Genomic DNA, 25303 nt, shown 5'->3' on the forward strand with positions numbered 1-25303 from the left:
ATAAAATCTTAGCCAAACCAATCTGAAATTGCATGATTGTGAGTCCTGAGGAACAGGCTGCAGAAAAAATGCAGCAGCCACATGCGCTCTCAGCTGCCGTACCACAGGAAGGGCTCTGCTTCTGCGCCTCTGTCTGTCAGCGCTCCTGTCCCAAAATGTTAAAGCACCTGCAATGTAGCCAATTCGCATTTTTGCCAGAAATGGGAGTTGGAGCGCCACAGGACGTGTCAGGGAACTCTGGAAGGATTCTCTGGTACCTCGGGTGTGTCCTTGAATTGCTGCTTGCATGGTGACACCTTTTACCTGTACCACCAAGCCTATGGGCTTGGAAGGAATATTCTGGGTCCAGTTTTACTTCCACATCCCTGTCTCCCATCTTTACCTGAGTTTATTTCAGCTTTTCTATCAGATCGACTCTCACAAACATTCCTGACCAGGGAGCAAGGACTGCGGGGCGAACAGGCACTTGTTACATAAACCACTTAAATGATACATCAGCCAAATTTGGCTGGTGGAAAGAAGATGTCACACGAGGACACGGTATTTAAACACAGTGGGGAGAAGCTGCAGCTCAGGGTTTCTCAAGGGTATTTATAGCCCTTTGTGAGAGGAAATGCAGCCGTGCCCGTCTCCTCCCTCACCGACTTCCCCGAGGCTGGATCCTCCGGGCCGGGCTGCGCCGGAGGAGCGGGGCCGATGAGCCCCCGCCCGCTCCGTGCCTCTCGCCGGGCAGAGCCCTGGGACAGGTCCGCAGCCCCTTCGGCCGCTCGGAACCCCTTCAGAGGGGCACAGCGGGGGCTGCCCCTGCCACCCGCCACGTCCCACTCCCAGCCCGGCTCGGGACCGTGGGGCGGCACGGCCGCCGCACACGGGAGCCAGCGCCGCGGCCCCGCTGTGGGGACGGTGAAGCCCCAGGTCAGGGCACAGCGGCACCTCCCCTGCCGAGCGGCTCTGAAGAACCGCCCGAAGATGACAGGCGCAAACCGAGGAGCCGCCGCCGCTCCTGCTCCGGCCGCCAGCCCCCGCCGCCCCGGCCGCCGCAGCGGACCGGCAGCGCCCTGCGGCAGCGCCGGCGGGCTGGGGGTGCGGGCCGGGGCACCCCGAGGTCCGCCCGCCCTCCCCATAGCCCGGCTGCGGTCGGGCCGGGAGCGGGGTCCCTCTCCTCACGCCGCGCGGGCCGGGGACGGGCGGATCGCCCCCTCCTCCCCGCGCCGCGCTTCATTGCACCGCCTCGCGTCGCGTCGCTATGCGTCGCGATTCGTTGCACCGGCCCTGCGGCGCGCGCCCCACCCCGGCGGCTCGCGCCGGCCGGCGGCGAACGTTCCAGACCCCCCACGCTGCGGCAGGAGCGGCGGGAAGCGGCCGGGCAGGCGCGGCCAAACGGCGGCCGCCCGCGCCGGGCCTTCTGGGAAACGTAGTTCCCGGGCCCGCAGCCAGCGTGCGACCGCCCGGAGGCTCGGACTACATTTCCCGTGGGGCGCCGCGCGGGAACGGCCGCCGCAGTCCCCGCCCGCCCCCTCGCCGCGCAGGCACAGTGGGGGCGCCGGAGCCGCTATAAGGGATGTTGTTTGGCTTTGCGGCCGCTGAGTGGAGAAGCTGCCGCGGGGGTCGTCGCCGGGCGGAGGTGAGCGGGGCCGCCCCGCCCGCTACCGGAGGCGGGTGCTGGGGTGGGAAGCGGCGCGACCCTTTGTGTGGGTGAAGGGGCCGCCGCGCGGCTGAGGAGGCGGCCTTGCCGCCCCCCCTTTCCTGTGAGGAGGCCGGTCGAGCAGCCTCCCCCTTCTCCCCCGTCGCCGACAGCTCCGGCCATGGCTGTCCGGCCAGCCCGGCTGGAGCGGGGCGTCTGTCCCTGGGCGCGGGGGGCCTCTCTTGTTTATGCCGGTGCGGCGGAGCCACGGGGAGGCGGGGGGAGTTGTGTTCCACCCTCCCTCCGGGTTGGGGGTGGCGGTTCGGGGGGGCTGGCGCGCATCCCTGTCGCAGCAGGGCCGCGGAGCCAGCAGGGTGCAGCAGCCCCGGAACCTGCCGCGCTGCAGCATCCGCGGCCGGCGCTGCCACACGGGCGGGGGGCGGGCGATGATCGGGGCCGGCCCCTGGAGGGGAGGGGGCAGCCCCGTGCGCCGGGCCGAGCCCGCTGTGCGGATCCTGAGTAATGTCACTGAACCAGGCTTCCCCCATCGAGGGAGTTTCAGGCAGGTGACGGAATGCAATAAAGCAGAGTTATAAAACAAAGCCTTGCAGTGGGAGGTGATTTTCTTTTCGGGACTCTGGTTCTCCTTCTGAGCTTACAGCACGGTTTGGTAGCTTGAGGGAAAAGCTGCGGTGCTGAAGGTGAGACTCCTTCCTTTGCGTGTTTGCGCTTAACGATGGCTCAAACCTACGGAGTAAGTGAATAACGCTATAGAGGAGGAATATATTTTTCTCTGGAGTGTGTGTGGAATGACTAATTTTATCATGTGATATCTAGAGATCAATTTTGCAAAACTTTGTGCTGGTGAGTTGTTGGGTATGTGCAACTTCAGACACTAACAGAAGGTTTTGTGGGCTTGATCTTCCAAGTCAAGTATCTTGAGGTTTCAGCTAAACACCGTAGTTATTACTTTAATCTGTCAGATTGCATAATTGTGTTTCAGAGTTCTAAGGGAGAAAATATGACAGTGCTCTGGTGCATTGAGGATCATGGTACTGTTTAGTTACCTCAGGGTATGTTTAAACTAGTTCAAGAGAAGTTAGTCTTGCGTGGGTTTCCAAAGTCACATTATTACAGTCCTGTTGTAATAAACTTCTTTTACAATTGCTTTCTGATTTTTTTTTTAATTCAAAAATAAACTTCAAAAACAGTTGACTAAAAGTAACTGGTGTATTAGGTATGGCATATAATGAAGTGGAATTTAATTATTTTTCAGATATTTGAGGTGAAAGCACACGTGTAAACCCTGGCGTTTACAGAAGATGAAAGACATCGACATCGGAAAAGAGTACATTATACCCAGTCCTGGGTATAGAAGTGTGAGGGAGAGAGCCGACTCTGTGCAGCGTGAAGAGCAGGAAGGGTCAAAATTTCAGCATGCTAAACATAAGGTCAGTTTATTTTTTCATTGTTTGTGTTGCAGTCTATGCTTATTAAATCACATGCAGCAGCAGCCTTTTTGCTGTGCCAGCTCTATATAGATTCACTGCATTGAAGGTCAATCATGAATATTCCCTTTTGTTTGAAGAGGTCATTTCGAGGGCTGCTGTAGGTATCTTAGAAACAAGTTTGAGCACTTATTAAGTATTTTTTGCTTTTAAATGTGACTTTTTAGTAACATGTGACCAAAACAGATTTTTTCCTAGTATTCACTTCTTGATGTGAATCCAGGAAATGTTTTAAGATTTTGTACTTAAGAGAATCATTACAACCAAGTAAGAACAGCGAAGACCTCAGCACAAATCACGCACCATTCACTGCAGGCAGGTGAAATGACTCTTAATCATGCCATGTTTTTCTCAAGCATTAATTTTTCTAAAGCAGATGTTTAGCTTGTTTTAGTATCCAGACTGTTTTTTCCCTCTGAAGTAATCTGTGTTGAATAGTGGTTTTTGTGCATCTGTATTTAGCATGGTGAGGTGCACTCGTAATTACTTCTAGTTTAATTTAAGAGCTGGGTCTTGAAACAGAGCTTGTATGTCATTGTTCTAAGCTAATTTTTTAGAGCTTGTTCTCTCTGGAAAGGGTGCCTATACCAAGTGCTATAGGTAAAAAAAAAAAAAAGCTCAGATAAATGGAAGCATGGGCCCTGGTGAAAGATATGGTCTGAAACTAATAACCTGTGCCAGTTGAAGAAGAGTAAAAATATTAGCTGCTCTGAATGCTGGCACTGAAATATTTTCTTGCATGTCCTGTCCTTAACCTTTGCTAAAATACTAATGTAGAATTTTCTGAAGCCAAACAAATAAAATTAATACTGCCTATGTCTGATTTTTTTTTTGCAATGATAATGTGCTTGCAAACGTGTTGCTGGGCGTGTATAGATTGCCTGTGCCAGGCCTGGTGTGAGAGGGTTGGGAATAGGGGAACTTGCTGTATTTGTAGAAGAATTGTGAAGACTGTTTTTTAAAAGGCTTAAGGTTTGCTGTGTTATACTGAACAGTGAGATACTATGTACTTCAGATAAGGCTTACCTTGTTTTACTGGGGCTCCAAGGGTTTTTATGTGGGCTAACAGTGCTGCAGTGCTGTTTTTTGGGATTGGAGTGATGTGCTCTGCCGCAGGCTGAGTGCAGTTTGCGCTCGCGGGCCCTGCAGCTCCTGGTGTCCCTGCAGGCTCTGTGACTCAGCAGACTATTGCTGACGGTGTTTGGAGGAACGGAGAGTGTCTGATTGCATTAGAGCAGGCACTGATGCAGAACTGAAAGTCCTCTGGAGTCACAGTGCAGCTTCGTAGCAGCGTTTATTATGTTGATGTCACAGGCTGGCCATCTACTGTACCCCATCCAGTGGCAAATGTGCTCTGTCAGATCACTGGTGACAACAGTGATGCCATTGGTGTGCAGCTTTGTTTCCTGACCAGTGGCAGTGGAGTTAAGCAGTAATCATACCTAGCATGTTATCTCTGCCTGTTGGTCTGCATCTTCTCATCATGCTGATGCCTGGTTTAACTTTGAGGACAAAATCCTTATTTTACCTCTAAACCTTTTAAATGAATGAAATCAATCGAACCAGCATATTTGTTTTTCCTGAAGGCTGAAAGTAAGCTGTCCTGTGTGTCTGTACAGCGTGGCGTTAAAATCTCTAACTTTGAGGCGGCTTCTGGTCAACGTAACTCTGCTGTAGTCTTGTTTACCCTTCTACCTCTATCATTTCATTTACTACCTATGACTACAGGGTAGTAGACCCCGATAATTGATTGCAAAACAGGGATTCTGTAAAACTTGTGATTACTGATGCAAGAAAATGGTGCACCCTAGTTCTTACATAGAACTTTATCTGGTTTGGTTGCTTTGAGTAGAGCAATGAACCTAATTTATCTTGCTAATGGCATCAGCTAGTTCTGGCAGATTATTTGTTTTGCTTGTTATCTTGTTCAGTATGCCAGGGTTGAGTTGATTTTGAGCGCAAATGTTGGTACCCTTTTAGTTTTGCTAGCCTTGTAGCTTGGATGTGCACAATCCCTAAACACAAATAGCTCTGAATTTGCTGCTGCTTGTCAGTGAGATTAGATCCTGCTCACTTGCGAAATATTGAGGTTAAGTAAAGGGAGCTGTGTTCATAATTTATCTAAGTTACGTGTTCATGTACCAAGCTGATTCCTTTCTAGTTGAAGCAAGCTCTGGTTTCAGCAGTGATCTTGACCTGATCACTTGTTGTGATGCTTTATACTTTTGGTAATGGGGATAAGCAGAGGCTTCTCTCATAAGGCTGAGCTTTGGCTGTTTGGTGAGGCACTTCCCCCCTGCCTGCAACAGAAGGGTAGAAGCTGTAGCTCAGCCATTAAGAAAACAGTGTTCCAAGAGAAGAGGAGGGACACTGTCCTTCACTGCTTTATCCTTGATGAAACCTGGGATTGGGCCAGATGCCTAAACTGGCTTATTGGGCACATGTTGGCACAGCTGGCAACAGCACACAAGGTATGGCTGGTGCGAGGAGAAAGGGTAGGACTGCAGCAGTTCAGACAGAGGGGTTAAGCTGTAGTGGAATGCTGTCATTTGGACATCAGTGTCCAGTGTGCCATCAATAGAGGTTTTGTGACACTCAAAATTCTTGTAGAACACCTAGCTCAGGGTTTGAACTAGCTTGACCAGAAAATGACAAAGCTGTAAGCATGATCTGTTTAGCAAGTAACAAGCTGCAGGCAGGTTAAGGCTGTTATTTCACCACTAACTTCAGATCTTTGTGGAATGCAGGTTTGGGACAGTTTTGCAGCATGCAGACTTCTACTGGATGAGGTAGACTTCTTGCTAGCATGTTGTGTAGGTACCTCATACCTTGTGTCAGGCAGAGGTGAGGTAGAACTGCATAGTTCCCTCTGAGGAGGATACAGGAACATGCTGCCTCTGGTAGTCAAGGACCACTGGTTAATGGACACTCATGGTGACCACTTCTGGCAGGGCTACATGTACATTTGACTGATCGATAATGTGACTCATTGGTTTTTTGTTTGCCTGTATTGCTGCGTTGTTTTTTTTCTTAACTTGAAGTGGACAAGACTAGTTGATTGCCTGATCAAGTTCTTTATAGGTGAAAGACCTATTTTGCTACTGAGCCAAGGTCCCAGAGCCTTTTTGTATGTCTCTATCTTCTTTGCCTTTCATAAAGGTTGTATTTAACTTTGCTCTTTCTGTCCTGAAACCTCTATCCTGGTGTTCAGGTTTCCTGCTGAAAGGATGCTGTAATGGGTGTTCATGACAATAATGAAAAAGAACTTGCAATTCTTTCCTCAGAAGCTTAAATGCTGTTTGGTCACAGCCTGAAAGATCACTTCGCTGAAAGACAGGAGCTTTTCAAATAGACTTCCTGGAATCATAATTGAAGTCATGCTGCAATATAAGTAGGTCTAATCCAACATTTCCTGGCGCTTAATGGGAATGTTGCTATAGAAATTTGGACCTCTGAAATAGGCGCTCTGGGACTGAAATTCAAGAAACAATTTTTATTCAGCTTGTGAATGCATATATTCACTTCATGAATAAGCTTCTGCAGTGTGTTCTTATAACAATTGATTTTTAAGTCTTTGTTGGAGATCTTAATGTAGCTTACAAAATAGGGTGTTAACTACATGTTCCCAATGCATAATACTTTACTAATTGGGCTTATTGTATGTGGCAGCATGGTTCTTCTGAATGAAGATAACCTCTAGGTGCACTTGCTGCCTAGCACCGTAGCCAGTCTTCATCTGCAAGAAGCTGTTAATTACCAGTGAATAAAAAATATCAGGGATGTTTTGAAATATTGATTTACACTTACACCTTCAGAACTTTTTGTTCTCAGAATGCTTGTGTGACCTTCAAGCTGTATCTGAAGTAATTGTATTTAGTTTTTCTCATGGAAGCAGTGTGCCCTGGGGAGGAGTGCAGATCGCATTGAAATAGACTAGAAAATAACATAGTCCATGAAATAGACTAGAAAATGACAGAAGAGGAAGAGAAATAATTTGTCCTCAAAGTGGTTTTGGAATAGGCCCTCCTCAAATGTAGACTTCATGTTTATTTGATGGAACAGCAGGCGAGTGAGTCTTTTGCTCCCCTACCCTGTTATGTTCGCAACAACAGCAGAGGATGTAGAGGCAGCTTGTTCTCCTGATACACGATGCTTGTGAGAACTCAATTGTTGAAATTTGAGTCCCTGAGTTAACAATGCTAGGGCACGTGCTTACAAATCGTACTCCAAGCTGTAGTTGGTTCTGACTGGAACGTAGTATTCAGGACTAGTTCATGCTGCTGAAGCATACTGACTGCATCTCCAGTATCTGTGGTAAACCTCAAGTGCAGGTTGCTGCATTTCAGGACACTGGGCAGTGTGGAATTGTACAGATTGCTTTAAACATGCAGGAAAAATGCGTTGCTAACTTTAGCTATCAGAAGCCCTACTAATACTCTTGTCCTTACCTCGATCTCTTATTTTTCAGGTTTGTCTCTGACAGCTTTTGCCAAAGACAGCAGAGAATGTTATCAGAACCTGTTGGAGTTGATGTAAATCCTTCAAGCACTGATAGCTTTGAAGTGATTTATTATTGTCTGACTGTTCAATAGTCAGATCAACTCTGCTGCTTAACCTCTTCGGAGCAACTGAAGTGTCTGAACCAACTGTGCTGAGCAACATGTTCAAAAATAGGAATGTGAATGTAGCTGGGTACTAGTGCCTTGGCACTCCATGCTCAGAGCAGGCCTTCTGGACAGCTTAGCTTAGCTATAACTACAAGCCTTTGGTTGTAGCTGAAGCTGCTGGATGTCTCTGCATTTTTCCAGAAGATTCCATATTTTCGTGACTACATAAATACAGAACTTGAGGATTTGCAGCCCAAATAGGCTCTTGAGGGCTGTAGGTCTTTTGAATCAGTCTCTACACAGAAAGATACTGCTATATGGCTGGCTCACATTACAGCTAGAAGCTGCAGTAGTTTGAGCTGGTGCCAGTGCTTACTCCATGAGAAGGTGAAACTGCAGTTGACTCTTGATTAAGATAACTGCCAAAGTGCTCGATTCATGTTAAATGCCACCCAGCTGAGCATCTCATTGGTGTTTGGTTGTGCTGGGAGACTTGTGCAAGAGTAGAGGAAATCTAAATGTGTGTGTTCATGCATTTCTGAAATGTGTAACCGCTGCCATCGCGCTCTATATGGCTACACTCAGCAGCCTGGGGATCTCTTGTCTGTTAATAAGAAACTACAGACAAGTGCATCTTAGATACCTTATTTTCTCGGATCATAGCTGCATAGGAGATGAGGGAGTACTTAGTTTAGGTAGTGTTGCCATAGAATGTGTAAAACTGACACAGGTGCAGGTATATAACAAGAAAACTGAATTCTTACAATGATTTCAACCTAGAACTAGAATGTAAACTTTTGCAGTGTAATGCATCTGTGTATTCTGCTGCAAGGAGATACTAATTTCCTGGGGCTGTTATGATAAAATTAGAAGCTAATGCAGTTACCTCTCTATTGTCCCTTGACTCTTCTCTGAAGTGGGAAAGAAACAGTGTTTGTCCAGTGATCTTTGGAAGCCTTATCTAAAAGGCTGTGCTAGGTGAGGTGTGCTCCTCTATGGATCCTGCTTGGTGTGTTCTTCCCCTGCTGTGAGCAAGCTGCTGCAATGTAAGGGATAGGTATGAAACATTCTAAAATGAACCAATCCTACTGACTAACAGGCAGTTGGTCACATCCGTTACAGTATCTGTAACATCATCTCTGAAGGCTGAAAATCTAATGCTGTAGCTGAGCATCTGAAGTATCAGGGAATTTAGGTGACTTGGTGACTGGACCATTTCTGCAGACAGTGTCCATAAGAGGTGCTGTGCAACCTTATTCTCTTTGTTGGAAAAGTTTTGACTGAACAGTATATGGCGTATAGTGTCACAGGAACAAAGCATGATGCAGAGTCTACAACTGTTACACAACTTGTGTGGTGTCTGAACACATGCAGTGTTGCAGATGAAACATAGTGTGCTAATAAACCTCTAAATCTGGGGGTCTAGGGAATTTCTGTTTCAGAGCAATGGTTTTCCTATAGCTCATTGTTCTAGAGCACTTCTAATGGGGCAGGCTGGGGCCAGACAAAGAGAAGCCACTGCTGGAACAGGCGGGAGACTTCTGGGGAAAAAGCAGCCCTATAATGTGTCATACTGAGATGGGGGAGATCTCAGGAAGGAGAGGGTAAACGGAGCTAAGGTCTTAAATGTGAAGGATGGTTAGGAATTAGGAACATATAAGCTCCCATGCTGAAGGAGGCTAAGGTTGTCTGCACGTGGATCAGAATAGTAGCGCTTACCTGAGCAAGTCAGGAGCCAAATCCTCAGCCTGTGCTGTGCTAGTTTGATCTGCTTATTGGGGAGTTACCCAGCTTTGTGGTCAGAGCACTTGTGGGGTGCTAATTGTATAGGGCAATTTATAGGCAAGGGTGATAGTTATTTCCAGTTCCACAGGAGTCTGCTGTTACTGTACTGTCAGCGTGCATGAACTGTGTATCTCCAGTGCTGGATGATCAGCCTCAGCTCTGAATGAGTCCTATATCCTTTGATTAGAAGATCATGAATGCTAGTTTTAATGTAAAACAAAAGACATGGACTCATGTATACCAGAAGCCTAAGCAGGTACACAGCTGCTAATCAGATGCATACATGGCAGCTACTGTTGCAAAATCCCTAAAATGAACACTACATGCCAAACTCTGCATTTCTTGGATTGCAGGAATAAGTGTATTTGCCAGGGAACAGTTTAGAACAACTTGCCTCGATGCTAATGCTTGCTAGAATTCAAGGGCAAGGTCAAATAAGCAACGTTCCTGGAAGAAACTGATATATCTGTCCTCAGCAAGGACTCTATGTGCATCAAGTAAAAGTGCTCAATATAAATATTCAGGCTCATAAACATACATACCCTGGTCTTGTTTGGCTACAGAGCCCTGATACCAGTGCCAAGCACTACTGGGGGACTTCTGATCTCACTGGAGGATACATAAACTCCGATGCTAGCTTTGAAACCGTTAGCTCAAATGCTAATTCAAGTTCTGCTAACGCTAGCCCAGAAGAGGAACTACAGAGGTCTTGTGTAATGAAGTCACATGTAACACTCCGTTAGTCAATGACTGGACTTCAAGCTGTTGAATCTCTGAACTCTTGTGGAAAGTCAGAGCACACTTCTAAACAGCTAATTCCCTTTTTACTTAAGAGAAATGTGGCACAGCTGCGCTTATTCCTGCATTTGGATATATGGATGGTGCTGTAAAGAGCTGTTCTTCCCTGTAGCAGAAGCTGGGAAGGTAGCAAAGTCATGAGCTTTCATTTATACTCCACTTGTCAGGAGGTGGAAGAAAATGGAGGCCTTAACTTCTTTACTTGGTTCATTGCAGCAGTTCTGGAAGCTGTACTCATTTCTAGGCATCTAAAGCTATCCGATGGTCTCATCTAGGTGCTGTGTGATTCAGTTGTGCTGTCTGTACTTTGCAATCAATGTATGCAGGTGTCTAAAGTATCAATGCCTCCTTCCTCACACCCATCGTCTGTGATCTGTCCCAGTGCCTGCTCCTTGCTGCCTCTCCTTCAGGGAGACAGTTGGTATGGGTGGATGATACACCAGTCTGAAATAGGCTCATGTTTTAGTCAGGCAGGGTATTATAAAGCATTGTAGCTACAGAGTAGGCTGGTAGTCTAATGCTGCAAAGCCCCCTATTAATACTGTTGAAGATTGTGTACTGCATCAAATGCAGTGAAAGGAGAAGAGTGTATTGCCTTAGTGGAATATAAAGTTCATAGACCACTTGCTGCTTCACCAAGCAACAGCAGATTTCACAGTGTTTGGACCTGCAAACATACTTAATTTTTAGGTGCTCCTGGGTTTGGTGACTTCCAGAAGCCTGGACAGCAGTGCTTTAGGGGTTGCTTGTGCTACCTGCAAAAGCAGTGTATAAACCCCCTTAAATATTTTCAAGTGGGATTATTCTTGGAAAGGTTCAGAGGAATTTCTGGGAAGAAGGATGTAATTACAACTTCAAAGTATCTCTTCCTAGACTCTTATTTTGGTTTAGTTATCCTTAAGCTAACTGGAACAGTTGATCCTGTTCTTCCCCATCCCATACAAACTAATAACGGATCTTGTTTTGAAACAACAGTCCTTTTATAATTGCTGTTCGTCCTGGAGTTGTAATACGAAGAATGTTTTAAGCACTGAGCAGAAGTTGTGATCATATAATTCTCCTTCTCCCCATATGCCTGCCTAGTCCTGAGCTCTATTGTGCTGCTCTGCTAGCTTCCCATTTGCCTCTCCTTATTGGGAACTTGAACAAAGGTGTGAGGAGACCTGCTGAGCTCCGTCTTCTAAATGCGAGATGTGGGAGTCGCTGTTCTGCACCATTGTCAACTTGGAGTTCTTTACTACTCAAATAAAACAACTTTATGTAACAGCAAATCAACTGCAGTGGCTTTTGTTTTCTATATTGTCTGCAAGGATTAATAAAAGAAGCCTTTATATCTCTGCTCTAGTTCCGCATTGGGTAGCAGTAGGACCAGAAGAGATGCAGCTTCTTCCCTGCAGTGATCTCGGCCCTGGAAGACGTTCTGCCTTATGGAAGAGGAGATGATAGTTGGAGGGTGGGGTTTGGGTTGTATGTTGACTGCATACACATCAAACTCTTTATCTGCAAGATGAGTAGGGGATGGAAAAATGGGTTTGTTTGGCCTCCAGGCTTGTCTGGTTTTGCTATTATCATCTGATGTTACAGTTGTCAAACCAATAAATTCCTACCTTCTCTATTAAATATGAGATTGCCCGTGTGACATTCTAGGATCTCACTGTTGTTGTTTTTCCTTCCCATAAGCAACACAGCTGCCTCCTTTCTTTTCACCCACTCCCCATCCTCAGAGATAAACGGCCACGTTGGCTGTTTAGCAGCTTTTCAGAAGTGTCCTTCTCTTTCACATACTAGAGTTTGTGTGCCTTTCTGTCTAATGTTCCTCATGCCCCTCTTGCTTCCTACAGAACTTCTCTCTTGCTTACCTCTGATATCATGTATATTTGACAGCTTTGTAGCTTGGCTCCTAAATTTTCTCTATTTTCAGGGCCTTCTCGCATGTCCTTGGTATGTGTATTTTGAATTTGGTACTGCTGGCTCTAATTTAATGAGCAAATCTTTTTTCTTGCCCTTAAGCAACTTATTTTCCTCCCTTCACCCAGATTTTCTGTCATGACACAGCTTGAGCCAACTGTGTCATCTTTCTGGCTCTGACATTACCTTATGTGCTTACCATTGCTGTGACCAATTTGTTGGCCAAGGACATCATGATAACAGGTGCTGGTAGGGTTTTGTTGCTCTCAAGTTGCAGAAAGTTAGGGGGGCAGGTGCGCTCTGTGGTAGCAGCACCAGCCGTGCTTCTCTTTCTCTGCCCCTCTGTGAGCTGGCTGTGGAGGTAAAAGAACAAGACAAGGTCATGTGTAGTGGTGCTTCCTCAGTACTCTCTGTGCTCTCGGGGCTTGCCCTCAGCATTAAAAGTTTAACTGTTTTCTTCATCTGTTAATTTTCCCAGTCATCTGTTGAATCATACTGGCCTGCAACCAGGTGTGCCATAGCTTCATGAAATGTGGAGTGCAGAACCATTATCCTCTGTTAGGAGCTGCCTGTGGCTTCAGAAAGTTTTTTGGAATCCACCAGCTATTGATAAAACGCTGGGTAAATGATTGCCGTTGCCTGCTGTCACACGTTTAATAAGTCATGATATCCTTATCGTGACTTATGGAGTTTAGTTCTTCCATTTTTAGTCCATTTATGTATTTGAACTTCACAGCATCCTACGACAGAGAATTCTAAATATAAGTATACCTGTGTGAAAGACATTAATTTCACTGAGTGTCCCCACTTCTTTTGTTATTAGAACAGCTGGTGATCGTTCCCTCGTTCCATTCTTCATGCCATTCATGACTCTATGGACCTCTCAAACACCTGTACCTTATATTTATTCCTCTCTCCTATACAGCTGAAAAGTCTTAAGTTTATGCTTGTGTGGAAGCTGTTCCAATCCCAACTGTTCTCATTGCTCACAGAAAGCAATTCTAAGTATAATATCCTTTTTGAACTGAAGTGACAGGGGACTGACTCTGGTGTTCAGAAAGGAGGCAAACTCTAGGGTTTTTTTAAGTAGTATGGCAATGTTTCCTGCTTTATTCTTTTGTAACAATTCTTTATTGTCTTTTGGCCCTTTTGATGATGCTGAGTAGTAAGCTGCTGTTTTTCAATAAATGTCCGAATGATTCCGCCTCCCTTCTGGTAAGTGATATCTGCTTTAGGTTTGTTTTGTTTCTGTGAGCATTTCTTTAGATTATTAACACCGTTGTTGTATCACCTGGTTCATTGCTTATATTGGTATGTGGAGAAGTTGCTGAACTAGAAAGAGTGCTATCTGATTTCTGTTTGATAGTGTGGCCATGATTTATTAGACATTTCTTTCAAGAGCAGTGCTGGAGCCTGTTATATGACATTACAAATGATTTCTTCAAGGCTTTAGTTTCCAAGAAAACTGTACATACATGCAGGCAATCAGAGTACCACCAGTTGATGAACACATGAAAAAATAACGGATTCAGAAACCTTAAATTAACAGTGTGGAGGTTGTGACTAGTTTTTGTGCCTCAGTCTTTTGCTCTAGAAATGCATTGTAGTACTGCTTAGGAGTGTCATTTCTTCCTGATAACCTCTATGCTTTGAATATTTTCTAACGTGACACAGAATTGTATGGTCCTTCTTAGAATCCTAATTGTACAATAGTGTGATGCATTTGTTTCTTGATAGTCATACATGTGGGATTTTGGCAACCTTGCCAACACAGAGGTGAGCAATGTTCTCGACTAGGGGTTTGCTCTTACACTTGCCTGAATGGCAAGGCATTATAAAGGTCTTTCAAAGGCAGTGCCCTAGACTCTCATCAACGCGTCTTTTCCACCTTTGCTGAGAGAATTCCGTTGTGCAGCTCTGGAGAGTTTAATTATTTTTCACAGTGAGTGTTTAAGAACATTATCTTTGGACTGCCTGAAAATACAGTATCTTGCAATTGTGCTTTCTTATTAAAAAGCTGCTCTTGTTCGTAAGTGGTGAAAAACTCTTATGCTGACAAATATGGTGGTTTTGGGTTTGGAAGACTTTTTTTTTTTTTTTTTTTGAACTTACAGGCATCTTTTGTGTGCTCTGAAAAACAATGATTCTGCAGATAGCCTGTGGCATCACCTTGGAACAAGCATGTTACCAGCAATAGAGTGCTTGGGGCTCTTGGAAAGGGTAACATAGCAAACTAGCTGAATTCCTCTGCTGTAACCAGAAAAAAGTGAGGAAAAGAAAACTTTTCCCCACTACCGAGTCCTTTAAGACATCTTTGGCAGGTCCCGTGTTAATGCTGATTTGGGTAGATTTAGTAAGGTGGTATTGCCCATAGCGAGTCAGTAATTTAATATAAATTGTGTGAGAAGTCTTTTAATTCAGATTTCAAGCGTTGCATTTTTTTGAGTCACTCCATGTGCCATAATGTTGTAATGTTCTTTTGTTTTGTTGTTACTTTGCTGTCTTATTTTGTAATCATAGCTTTAGGTTTAGTGAATGAGTTTTCTGAGATCAGGACCGTGGATTGTTGACAACATGCTTAGGCGCTAGTTAAAGCACCTCTGGTTGAATAAATAAAGGGCAGATTTATGCTAGTATCAGTTTCCTGTTCTTGTCCTCAACGTGGACAAGAAGTGGTGGAAGCTAGGTGTCTTAATGTGCTATATGCTTATACGTTAATGTAGTACAGACTAAATCTCCAATAAATGGTGGCATTTCTGACAAAAGTTACATGATGTGAAGTTAGGAACCCAGTGCTTGCTATTGGTATACGTTTAGTGCTTTGCTGCTACTATGTTTTGAGGAGACTGCAAGGCGCTTCCAGTTGCTGTTTTCAAAGTGGAATAACGTTGCTCTGGTAAGGCAACTAATAAGGGTAAACGGAGTATCTCTGATTGTGAGATGGCCAAGAGGATTTTTACTTCAGAACTGAGTTATTTCTACAAAGTAGCTTCATTTAAAAAAAACCCTAGAATACAAACAGGCAATATGGCACTGCAATAAATGGTCCGTTACGTTACAGAACCAGTAGCAAGCCCTTTGCAAGTGTAGGTACCAAGCTAATCTCCGCAGATAGATTTGCCCCATTTAGCTTCCGATCAAAAGGTTGGTTTGAACTCTGCAACATTTTGACTACTCCATGTCATTGCTGTTTCCTTTCTCCTCCTAGATTAGCATTTGGGTCTGCCTATCACTGAGGCTGTGGGAAAACTCTCCTGAGATAAGGCTTGCCTTTTCAGTGGTTGTTAATATGCTGAGCCATTGAGAAGTGTGGTGGGAGCAGAGAAAATTGTCATCTTTTGCCCCTTTAGGGAAAAAGCAGGAAAGATGATAAAAGAAAGTACAATTCTGCTTAATGGATATTAGTTTTGATCTAATCCAAGGTATTTCTGAAGAAGAGCGTTTAGTAGTATTCTGAAAATAATTTGAATTTTCTGTGGATAAGAATATCTGAATTATAGTAAGAGGGTGTAAATTCATCAAGAATGTATGTCGTGATTTTGCTGTGTAAGCCAGTCGTTGATTTCCTGAACTGATGTCATAGGTACTTGATTTTGTAATTTTCCTTTATTGTATTTCCTGTGGCAGGATGCAAGATTAGTCTGGTATATCCGTTTATGATTTGCATGCACAGGCACAATACGTGTGTTAATTTATGTTTTACAAATGCAGTGACCTCATGCGGATCGAGAATGTGTACCTTCTGTGCCTTTGCTGCCGGGCTGAAGCTGTCCTCTAAGATATTTAAATGATAGTGATTGGTGTTGCGCAATAATTTACAGAAGAAAGAGGTTCAGAGTTGCTGGAGTCTTGGACTTTAAACAGAGTTTTGAAGTCTGACTCTGCTGTCTGTCTTGTAAAAGCAGATTGAATGCCAGGATGCCTTGGAAGCGGCAGCGCGGGCAGAGGGGTTGCCGCTGGACACCTCCGTGCACTCGCAGCTGAGAATGCTGGACGAAGAGCATCACAAGGGCAAATACCACCATGGCCTGAACGTGCTGAAACCCATACGGACTACTTCCAAGTAAGTTTTCAGGCTACAAAAAAACTGATACAACATTTGCTTTTCAAACCAGTCACAAAGCAGGACTGCAGCTGTAGGTCTGCTGACCGATGCTGAAAACATTAGAATTTGTTTAGCAAGTGTGACTGGCCTGGGCCATTTGGTGCTCTGAGTACTTTCAATGAGAGGAGGCTTTGTCTGTCTTTCACAGGAATTTACAATTCTGTTTCCTCTTTCATTTGTTTGTGATTTTTTTTTCTTTTAGACACCAGCACCCTGTTGATAATGCTGGGCTTTTTTCCTGCATGACCTTCTCCTGGCTCACTCCTTTGGCCCACAGAGCGTACAAGAAAGGGGAATTGTTTATGGATGATGTATGGTCTTTATCAAGGCATGAGTCTTCAGATGTCAATTGCAGAAGGTAGAGACGTCTTGTTCCTTATTATTTTCTGGTTTGCTCTTTTTTATACATTAGTTCATAGGTAATGATACAGTATTGCCCTAGAAAAGCAGCTCTGATATTTTGTTCTGCCTTTCTCAGAATAGTGGAATTAATTTTGTTTCATCCTTCTTAGATGAGTTCCTCCTGCTGCACTGTTTCTGTAACTCTTGCCAATTTCAGCCAGCTTAGAGGATTCTGTCTCCAGGAGTGTTTTGCAATTGTTTTTCTCTTTTTGCATGTCTTTATTTTTAATAAAACACAATAATTTCTCAAGACTACACAGAAAAAAATTTTGTGCTAAAATAATGAAAAGCAATACTGCTAGTCTAGGTAGCAAGGTGATTTGAATATGGGTCAGATCTTGCAATCAGGCTAACCTTTTATGGCTAATGAGAATTTTTCAGGTTTTGACTCCTCAAGTCTTCTGTCAGGGAGGAAGGACTGGGACAAGTCAGTGTAAGATTGCCAAAGAGACTCCAGGCAAAGCAAAAGTAGTTTTGTTTTTCACCCCTCTCTTCTATCGAAGTTACACAGCATAGATATTTCAAGATGCAGATACTTCTCTTTACCTCCTTGAATGTACTGTCTGTTTATTTATCTTGACATCTAGTAATTTTTGTTGCTTTGCTCTAGGAAATGGTTGGAATTTTCACAAAGGGGTACCTATGAGATTGTACCTTCTCTCATGGTGAAAAATTTATAAGAGGAGGCTTCTGTTTTTATTAGGCTGGAGAGATTGTGGCAGGAAGAAGTGAAAGAAAGCGGGCCTGATGATGCTTCTCTCCGGAGGGTTGTGTGGATTTTCTGCCGCACCAGGCTCATCATTTCCATAGTGTGTTTGATGATCACGCAGCTCGCGGGTTTTAGTGGACCAGTAAGTAATATCCATCCTTTTTTTAACAACCCCAGAGGGCTCCATCTCATAGCCCACTGTAAAATATTAAGGTTTCATTGCAGAATCACTGAAATGTTTTGACTAGCTAGAAATTTTGGGGCAACATTCCAGAGTGATAAGGTAATCCAAGATAGGTTTCCTACAGGTGGTGGATCAATTGCTGAATACCAAGGCCAAGTTCTTGGTGAAGGGAGGGGGAGTTTAGATACCTTGGAGGAAATGCACACTTGGTTTTTGCCTTTGGTTTTGATTGTAGTTTAAAGTTCTTCCTTATCTGGTATGCGGTCCTTTTGCATAAAATTTTTACGTGCAGGTCTTTTAATTGTTTTCTTTTTCTTTTTGCAATTCTGTAAATTTATCTTGGAATAAAATTCAGTCTAATAAAACACTAATCTTAGATTATTTGCATTAATAGCACAGTCTTCAAGAAGTGGAATGAAACAATTTTATTAGAGCACTACTTAAAAACGAACGTGAGCAGGTCTCAAGATGTCTGTAGGTGTAGTCGTTACTGATCCTACAGAGAATGGTCAGACAGGTTTCATGTAGAAGCGTTAGAGTATGATACTGCCTGTAGGAACTGCTGCTGTTTGTTGCTATGGGTCGTAATGAAGATAACAACATACGGGACTTGACATTCGCACCATTTTTTGTCACCTGTTTGTTGCACGTGCTGTGCAGATTTACAGTTGAAATTTTGACTAAATTTATTCTCTACACATTTCCCTTGAGGAGTAGGAGCAGTATTACTGCTAGTAGTACACGTTTCAGTGTGCTGGTAAGCTGAAGGTTCATTTCTTGGGTAAGTACACTGGGGTGCACTGTTAGGTGAAATGTCTTTTTAAAATGTTTTCCTGCTTTTAAATGTCTTATCAAAATGATGTTCTGCTTTTTAAGCCTCTTTAAAGTTTGTCTTGTTTCATGTAATATGAATAACAATAAGTGTTTCTGTGATATTATTTTCTTGGTAATAATTTACAGCAGCTTGTGTTATAAAATACACAAATGTACTTTGGTAATTAACAGTAAATCATGATTAAGGTTTTAACAGCGCTAGCTTTCCCCAAGAAGAGCTTCTGTCATTGTTTCACTACAGGGCTTTAGTAGCTGCTTTTATCTTTAGCAAAGAACTTGCAGCAGGGTTGCCCCTAATTTCTGTACCGTAATTTTCTCGATTTATCTCAGCTGAACTGCTGAATGAGAGAGAGTGGGAGGGGAAGGAGAAAAACAATCCAACTTGACGAGGCTGGGGGCTACCACTGCAATTGATGCTCGATTTGGGTAATTTAAAATTATCTATAGACATTTGCCCATTTACAGGCAACCTTATTCATTTATCTGAATAAGGAACAATTCCCTTTTGGTTCCATCATTTGGCATGAAAAATAAGTCTTTACCATCCCTCCTCCCTGTAAAAATGGCATGCCTCATAGATATGCCTATGCTGTCTCCTCAGAAGTATCAGTGCTTTCTTGTATTGCTACCCCCTTTCGATCACCTGAAGGTGAAAAAGGAGATCAGGAAAAGCACTTGACTTGACCTCATGTATTGGTGAAAATTATAAAAATGGAGTTAAACACTATATTAAATTCAAAAATTTTAATTTAATGTCTATGACCTTGAAATGCCAGACAACAGCTATGGCTTTGCTACTGATCATTGTGATGGTTATAACTAGAAAGGCATTGTTGCAGACTTCCTGTGTGGGTTGTTTTTTTTTTTGTTTGTTTTTAATATCAGATAGATCCTTCAAGGGTCTTCTCTTTTTTTATTTTATTTTGATAAATTCTGCATCTGGCACAGTATCAAAACCCATAACCTGCTGAGACAGCTGTGTGTGTCAGACTGCCTTGTAATAACCATCAAAATGTACTGGTGTGGGTGAGATACTATTTATCTCCAGTGAATATTTGCTGCCATTTGATCAGCTACCAAAACTTTCAAGTTCAGGTTGAGGAGCAAAGAATTTTTTTGATTATGAAAGATAATCAGTTTAACTCCAGGTCTGAACAATGTACCTGTTTGCAACTGTTCAGAGCTATTCTTCCTGTTTGGGAGATGGGGAAACTTGCTATCTTAGTGGAGTACAGCTCGATAGTTGCTCAGGCACTGGAGGGGGGAGTGGTAAGCTGTCGGAGGTAAGTTTCCCGGTTTCCCAGTTGGCTCCAGCTGCAGCCTGCCCTGTGCCGTCGCACGCTGGCTGCGGCAGGGACGCCGGCACTGCAGTGGGACCAGTGACAGAAGCTGTTCTTTAGAATTTTCAGGATGGCTGTTTTCTGCGTCAGAATGAGACAGTCCTGCTGGGCAGAGCCAACGCCAAGAGCAAAGGTAAGGTAATGTTTATTCAATGGGAATGCTTAAGACAGCCAAGCAGCTAGTACCAACTGCTACGGTAATAGTCACAGGAGTTCCTTTTTCCCCAGTAGCTTGAGTTTTAGTTTTTGTACTGTACCTTTCTTGTTTTGTAAATAACTTTATGCTGGATCCTTGTCATTAAACTAGTTTGAATTCAAATAGTATGTGTTCAGATGTAAATGTTAATTCTGTGTGACTTTTTCCCCCTCCCTTTTCAAAATTCCTTTAATCTGCTGTTTCCTCTTTTCTTTCTTCTGGAAAAAAAAAACAAACCCAACCAAAAAAAAAAGAGGGGGATATAATGTAAGCTGGTCTCTTATTTCATCACGGGAGATGCTGAATCTATAAAATAGTGCTGAAAAATTGCACTAAAAAGTTTTGGGAGGAATGAGACCCCAGGAAACATCTGCTATCTTTATACATCCTCTCTTGGAGACTTTCAGCAATGCTATGGTGAGCGAGAAAATGCTTGCAGTCTGCGACCATGCTGAGTTACAGCTCGTGAGGAAAAAGGGGGATTTTCACCCCAATTGCTCAGTGACTCGGTTGCATATGTTGGATTGAATACTGGAAAAAGAAGTCAGTAATCTTCTTAGTAACTGCAAACCAACTGTATGCAGTTGTGGTCCAAACAGTCGATGTAAAACTAAATCCAAGTAAGGAGAAAGTTGGAACGCAATAGTGAATGTGAGCTCCTCACATTTGTTCAGGGATCGGTATGTAAATTTTCTCAGTAGCCACTCTAGAACCTGATGGACATCTGGCTTTAATTCACACCTGTGAAAAAGAAAGAGCAAAATTATTTACAGCATGTTTCCTTGGTTCTGACATGCAGAATTATTTTCCTCAGAACAGATTAATTTGATCTCCTTTTTTTCCTGTTATTCGGTACTGGGCTATAGCTATCAATACCTTTGCTGAAGGAGTGGGGTTTTGGTTTTTAACTCTCTCTTCAAGCTACACAGAACTCTTATTTGCAAAACCTGTTTTAGCCAAGAGGACTTCAACGGACTGTGATGTGGAAGGCTTCTCAAATATTTCCTTTGGCCTCAGGGTTTTTGTTTTTTTGTTGCTTTTTATTGTGGGCAAAGGTATTTCTCTGCTCTGTACTAGCATATCAAAAGCACCAGTATCTTAAAGCATCATTTGTTGAAAAGCTCTCTAGGAAATCTTTTGCTGTCTTTGAAGCCTTACTGTAAGATACTTTTTAAACCAGATTTCAGAATTTGTGCAGCCTCAGAAGCCTCCTCTGTTGGCACCTGCAAGTTTGACTTCTCTTGGACTTCATGAAAAAATACTGCTCTGTTTTTGTATCTTTATAATTTTGTGTGTAGTTTCAAATCTAGTTTATGTTAGAGGCTAAGACTGACTGTTAGATATTAGCCCTTTATAATTATCCTGTATGTGCAGATTGTATGTTTATACAATGCTCTACCTGTTGTACAGTGTTTTTGAGATGTTACCGTTTAAGATGGCACTTTATTTCAAATAAAAGCCTATTGTTTCTCAGTCAATAGTATTTAAGATTGCTGGTGATTGTATGATATGTTGTGCCGTTGGACCACAAAGAGCTGGAGGAGGGAATTGGTGGTTCTGGGGGCTGTCCTCTTTCTGCAGGTGATGTTTGAAATGTGATTCCTGAGGTAAAGTGTTTATGTTTTTGGGGGGAGAGGGCATGGGGAGGGATCGAATGGTTAATTTTTTGTCTTTTTTTTTTTTTTCTCCCCTGTCCCCAATGATTTGTGGTATTGCGTACCTTGTGCTTTCTGCTTGTTTTTTTCTTTACTATTAAACTGCTGATGTTTATTTCCAGGAATGTTTTGCAAATGTCCTTCTCACTCTTCCCCTCTACAACTGTAGGTACATTGTTCCTTTTTATCAAATAAGCACGTTTGAAGCAAGCCAAAGATAAAGTAAAAAAGGTCTTAATGTCACGTAAAGGAATGTTTCTTAATGTGCGCAGATGTATAAGTAGTGACTATATTTTAAAACTCTTCTATATGATAATGCATTGCTTTCAGCTAACTGACAGATTTATGTTAAGTTAGAAGACACGGAGGATTAGAAGCGTGCTGCGAGGAATATGGTTCCAAATTAAACTCTCTTTACTTACTAAATTTGACTCAGTGCTTGGCTCTCAGCAGGGCTTTGTGTTACAGTACTCCTTGTATTGACACCTTTTACTTCTAGAAAGAAGATGCTTTCTATTTCAAACGGCTCTTTTAAAAGCAAAGTAGCCTACTTATTTCTAACTTAACATAAAGTTGTTGCATGGTCCTCTGGGATGATGGGGTGCTCATGCAAGCTTGCATTTCTTCCTGTAGGCATTCGTTGTGAAACATCTCTTGGAGTATACCCAACAGAGTGAGTCCAACCTGCAGTACAGCTTGTTTTTAGTTTTTGGCATCTTTATGACGGAAATAGTGCGATCTTGGTCCCTTGCACTGACCTGGGCTTTGAATTATCGCACGGGGGTTAGACTGCGTGGAGCTATCTTGACAATGGCGTTTAAGAAAATTCTTAAGCTGAAGAACATTAAGGAGAAGTCTCTTGGAGAGGTAAGCAGCAGCATTGTTCGGAAAATGGTTATACAGTATATTCCTTTGGGAATGAGCTGTGCCTTAAATCTGAATAATCCGTTATGTGTATTTTTCAGCTCATAAATGTATGTTCCAACGATGGTCAAAGGATGTTTGAAGCTGCAGCAGTTGGCAGTTTGTTGGCTGGGGGCCCTATTGTGGCCATCTTAGGAATGGTTTATAATGTGATTATTCTGGGTCCAACGGGCTTCTTGGGCTCAGCTGTCTTCATCCTTTTCTACCCAGCAATGGTGAGTTGGAAAGAGTTGAGACTTGCTTCATCTTTATTAGGTCAGGCATATGTATACTTCTGAATAGAAGGTATTGAAACATGCTAGGTGTAGCCGATTTATGGCACTGCATGTTATTGAAGGTGTTTCTAAAGATGGTGTATGAAGCAAAAATTTGGAAACAGGAAGTTCAAAATGATAAAGAAAATTAGAAAATGGAAGTAGGAAAGCTGATAAATTTGACTGAGATAAATATGCATAGCTTAATTAAACTGCAGAATGCTTAGGTGTGTGTGGTGGAGGTTGGAAAGACACAAGGCTCCAGCGCAGCTCAGTGTTGCCTGAGCGTACCACTCTTGATTTCAGCAGAAGAGGTCGAAAAGCATCGCATCTGGGAGAGGGGAGTTACTGCTGCCTCTACTTCTGCTGAGCTGTGAAATAGGCTACTTTGAGCCAAAATGCCCTGTAAGGCTGCTGACGATTTGTCACTGTATTCATAATACGAATTTTAAAAAGCATGGAGGCTGAATACTGTGAGGTCCACTTTAGTCCAATTTATCTGGCCAACAGTAGGATTAAAGTAATGTTAATTATGTTTTAAAGAGAGCAATGAGGAGTGGAGTTTGATCACCTTTTCCAGTTCTTTTCAGCAGTCCTCCCTTATTGATGGGGTCTCCAAAAGAGATTACAGGAGTATGAAAAAGGGCAAAGAGCTGAAAACTTCCGAAAGTAGTGTGTTGAGTTTGAATTTCAGACCAGGAATGGGATATGAATGTAAGAGTAGCAGATACTTAGAAACATGCGAACAACTGTTTATTTTTAGATTGGTTTAGTAAAACTGTTAAAACTGTTTTACCACCTTCATAGCACTGGCATATGGCAGAAAATGATCTGGCTGGTCCAACTCTGTTCTTTTGCATATGGGACCAGGTTAAAAGGTTGGCTAAAATGGGTCCTGCTGTTCATTTGCCGTGAGGGTCATCTTGGTGCATCTTTAGGTTAGCGTGTTTGTAGGCTTTGTGCTTCAGAAACTTGAACAAATCTGGTACTATTCAATGTTGGTAAAAGTGCATACCTTCCCCCCCTCCCCCCGCCCCCACCCCCCAAAAAATATTTTTTTATTTTGTTGAAACTTGCTATGGTGAGTCTAGTGCTTGGTGCGGATGGGCTGGGAGGTTGCGAATAGTGTTTCCAACCTGACTTTTATGTTAGAACAAGTTGCCTTGCCCCATTCCTGAATCACTTTTTCACATTCAAAGTTGGCTTTCTCTGGTAATCGGAGTTGAATGTACTTGCTCTCTCTGAGTTGCAATTACTGTTGCATGGTGTTGCCTTTTGTTTCAGATGTTCGTATCACGCCTCACAGCTTATTTCAGAAGAAAGTGTGTATCAACAACAGATGAGCGTGTGCAAAAGATGAATGAAGTTCTTAATTACATTAAGTTCATTAAAATGTATGCCTGGGTCAAACCATTTTCGCAGAATGTTCAAAGTGAGTTCACATAATCGGTAAATGTTTCCTTTTGTGCAGATGCCCCATTGCTTAGTAGCCCTGCTGCATCCTCCTGGCTTAGTGCCGTAGGTGTTGATGTGCGTGCAGTGTAATAGCACTTCCATCCTTCAGGCTGCCTGTTTGTTACCCGTGATGGGCTGGGCAAACAAACCTGCTTCTAAAGTTTCACCTTCGGCATAACGATGTTTGTGGCTTGGCACTAATTTTAAATTTTTAAATTTGGTTCCATTTATTGTCATTTAATAACTCTGCTAGCTCCTCCATTTTTAAAGTAAAAAGACCTCTATTCTTATGGAGATTTACAGGCGATTATAGCTTGCTTCTCTGTAACTGTAGTGTTTATAAGAAGATATATCATGTGACAAATGCTAAAGCGTAGAGTCTGGCCTCTCTTACTTCGTGTTTACAGTGTTATGCTACTGTCTGTTGTGTGTGTACCCCCTGAATCATACTTCAAATGTGGTGCCCCTATTTATATTTCTAGAAATCCGAGAGGAAGAACGTAAGATCTTGGAGCGTGCGGGCTACTTCCAGAGCATCACTGTGGGTGTAGCTCCCATAGTTGTGGTCATTGCCAGCGTGGTGACCTTTTCTGTCCATATGATCCTTGGCTACGATCTTACAGCAGCTCAGGTACCTCACTGCAGTGTTGGAAATATTCTTTACAATATTGCCACAGTAGTTTATCTGCTAAGCCATTTCTCTTCAGCGTATTTGTTGCTTTGTGGCTGTGCCTGTGTGGCCAGGCTGTAGTCTTGCTCACAGAAGTGAACATCCTATGGGTGTGACAGCAGCAGTTGGGGTCTTATATTTTGCACAAAAAGCTCTCCGTGCTGCTTCAGTCCCGACCTTCCCCAGAACAGATTTTGAGGTGAATGTAAACCAGAGCTCCTGTTTGCTGTTCAGGTGGGACATTGGGATTACTGGATGGTTTTGTTTTACAATGCGCTTGGATGCAAACAGCACAAATCTGTCTTAAACCACGATTTGAACATGAGTGTTCACAAGTAATAGGCT

General features: G+C 43.3%; 1 protein-coding gene across 8 annotated transcripts in view; it reads left to right on the plus strand.

Moving 5' to 3' along the window:
* Positions 1-1409: 1409 nt before the first annotated feature.
* ABCC5 (ATP binding cassette subfamily C member 5) overlaps positions 1410-25303 on the plus strand; it is a 75244-nt gene continuing 51350 nt past the window's right edge. For 2 of the 8 annotated variants that reach the window (XM_063337572.1, XM_063337567.1), the window contains exons 1-9: positions 1487-1624; positions 2901-3075; positions 16133-16293; positions 16538-16693; positions 17441-17588; positions 22289-22522; positions 22621-22794; positions 24118-24265; positions 24771-24919. In XM_063337572.1, the coding sequence (XP_063193642.1) occupies positions 2947-3075; positions 16133-16293; positions 16538-16693; positions 17441-17588; positions 22289-22522; positions 22621-22794; positions 24118-24265; positions 24771-24919 (1299 nt within the window). In that variant the 5' untranslated portion in view covers positions 1487-1624; positions 2901-2946. Of the gene's footprint in view, positions 1625-2140; positions 2326-2900; positions 3076-16132; positions 16294-16537; positions 16694-17440; positions 17589-17701; positions 22523-22620; positions 22795-24117; positions 24266-24770; positions 24920-25303 lie in introns of those variants that run through there. The other 6 variants (XM_063337570.1, XM_063337571.1, XM_063337578.1 and 3 more) reach the window with 5 other exon arrangements.

Source organism: Chroicocephalus ridibundus, chromosome 6 (genome assembly GCF_963924245.1).
Source record: "Chroicocephalus ridibundus chromosome 6, bChrRid1.1, whole genome shotgun sequence".
NCBI lineage: Eukaryota > Metazoa > Chordata > Aves > Charadriiformes > Laridae > Chroicocephalus > Chroicocephalus ridibundus.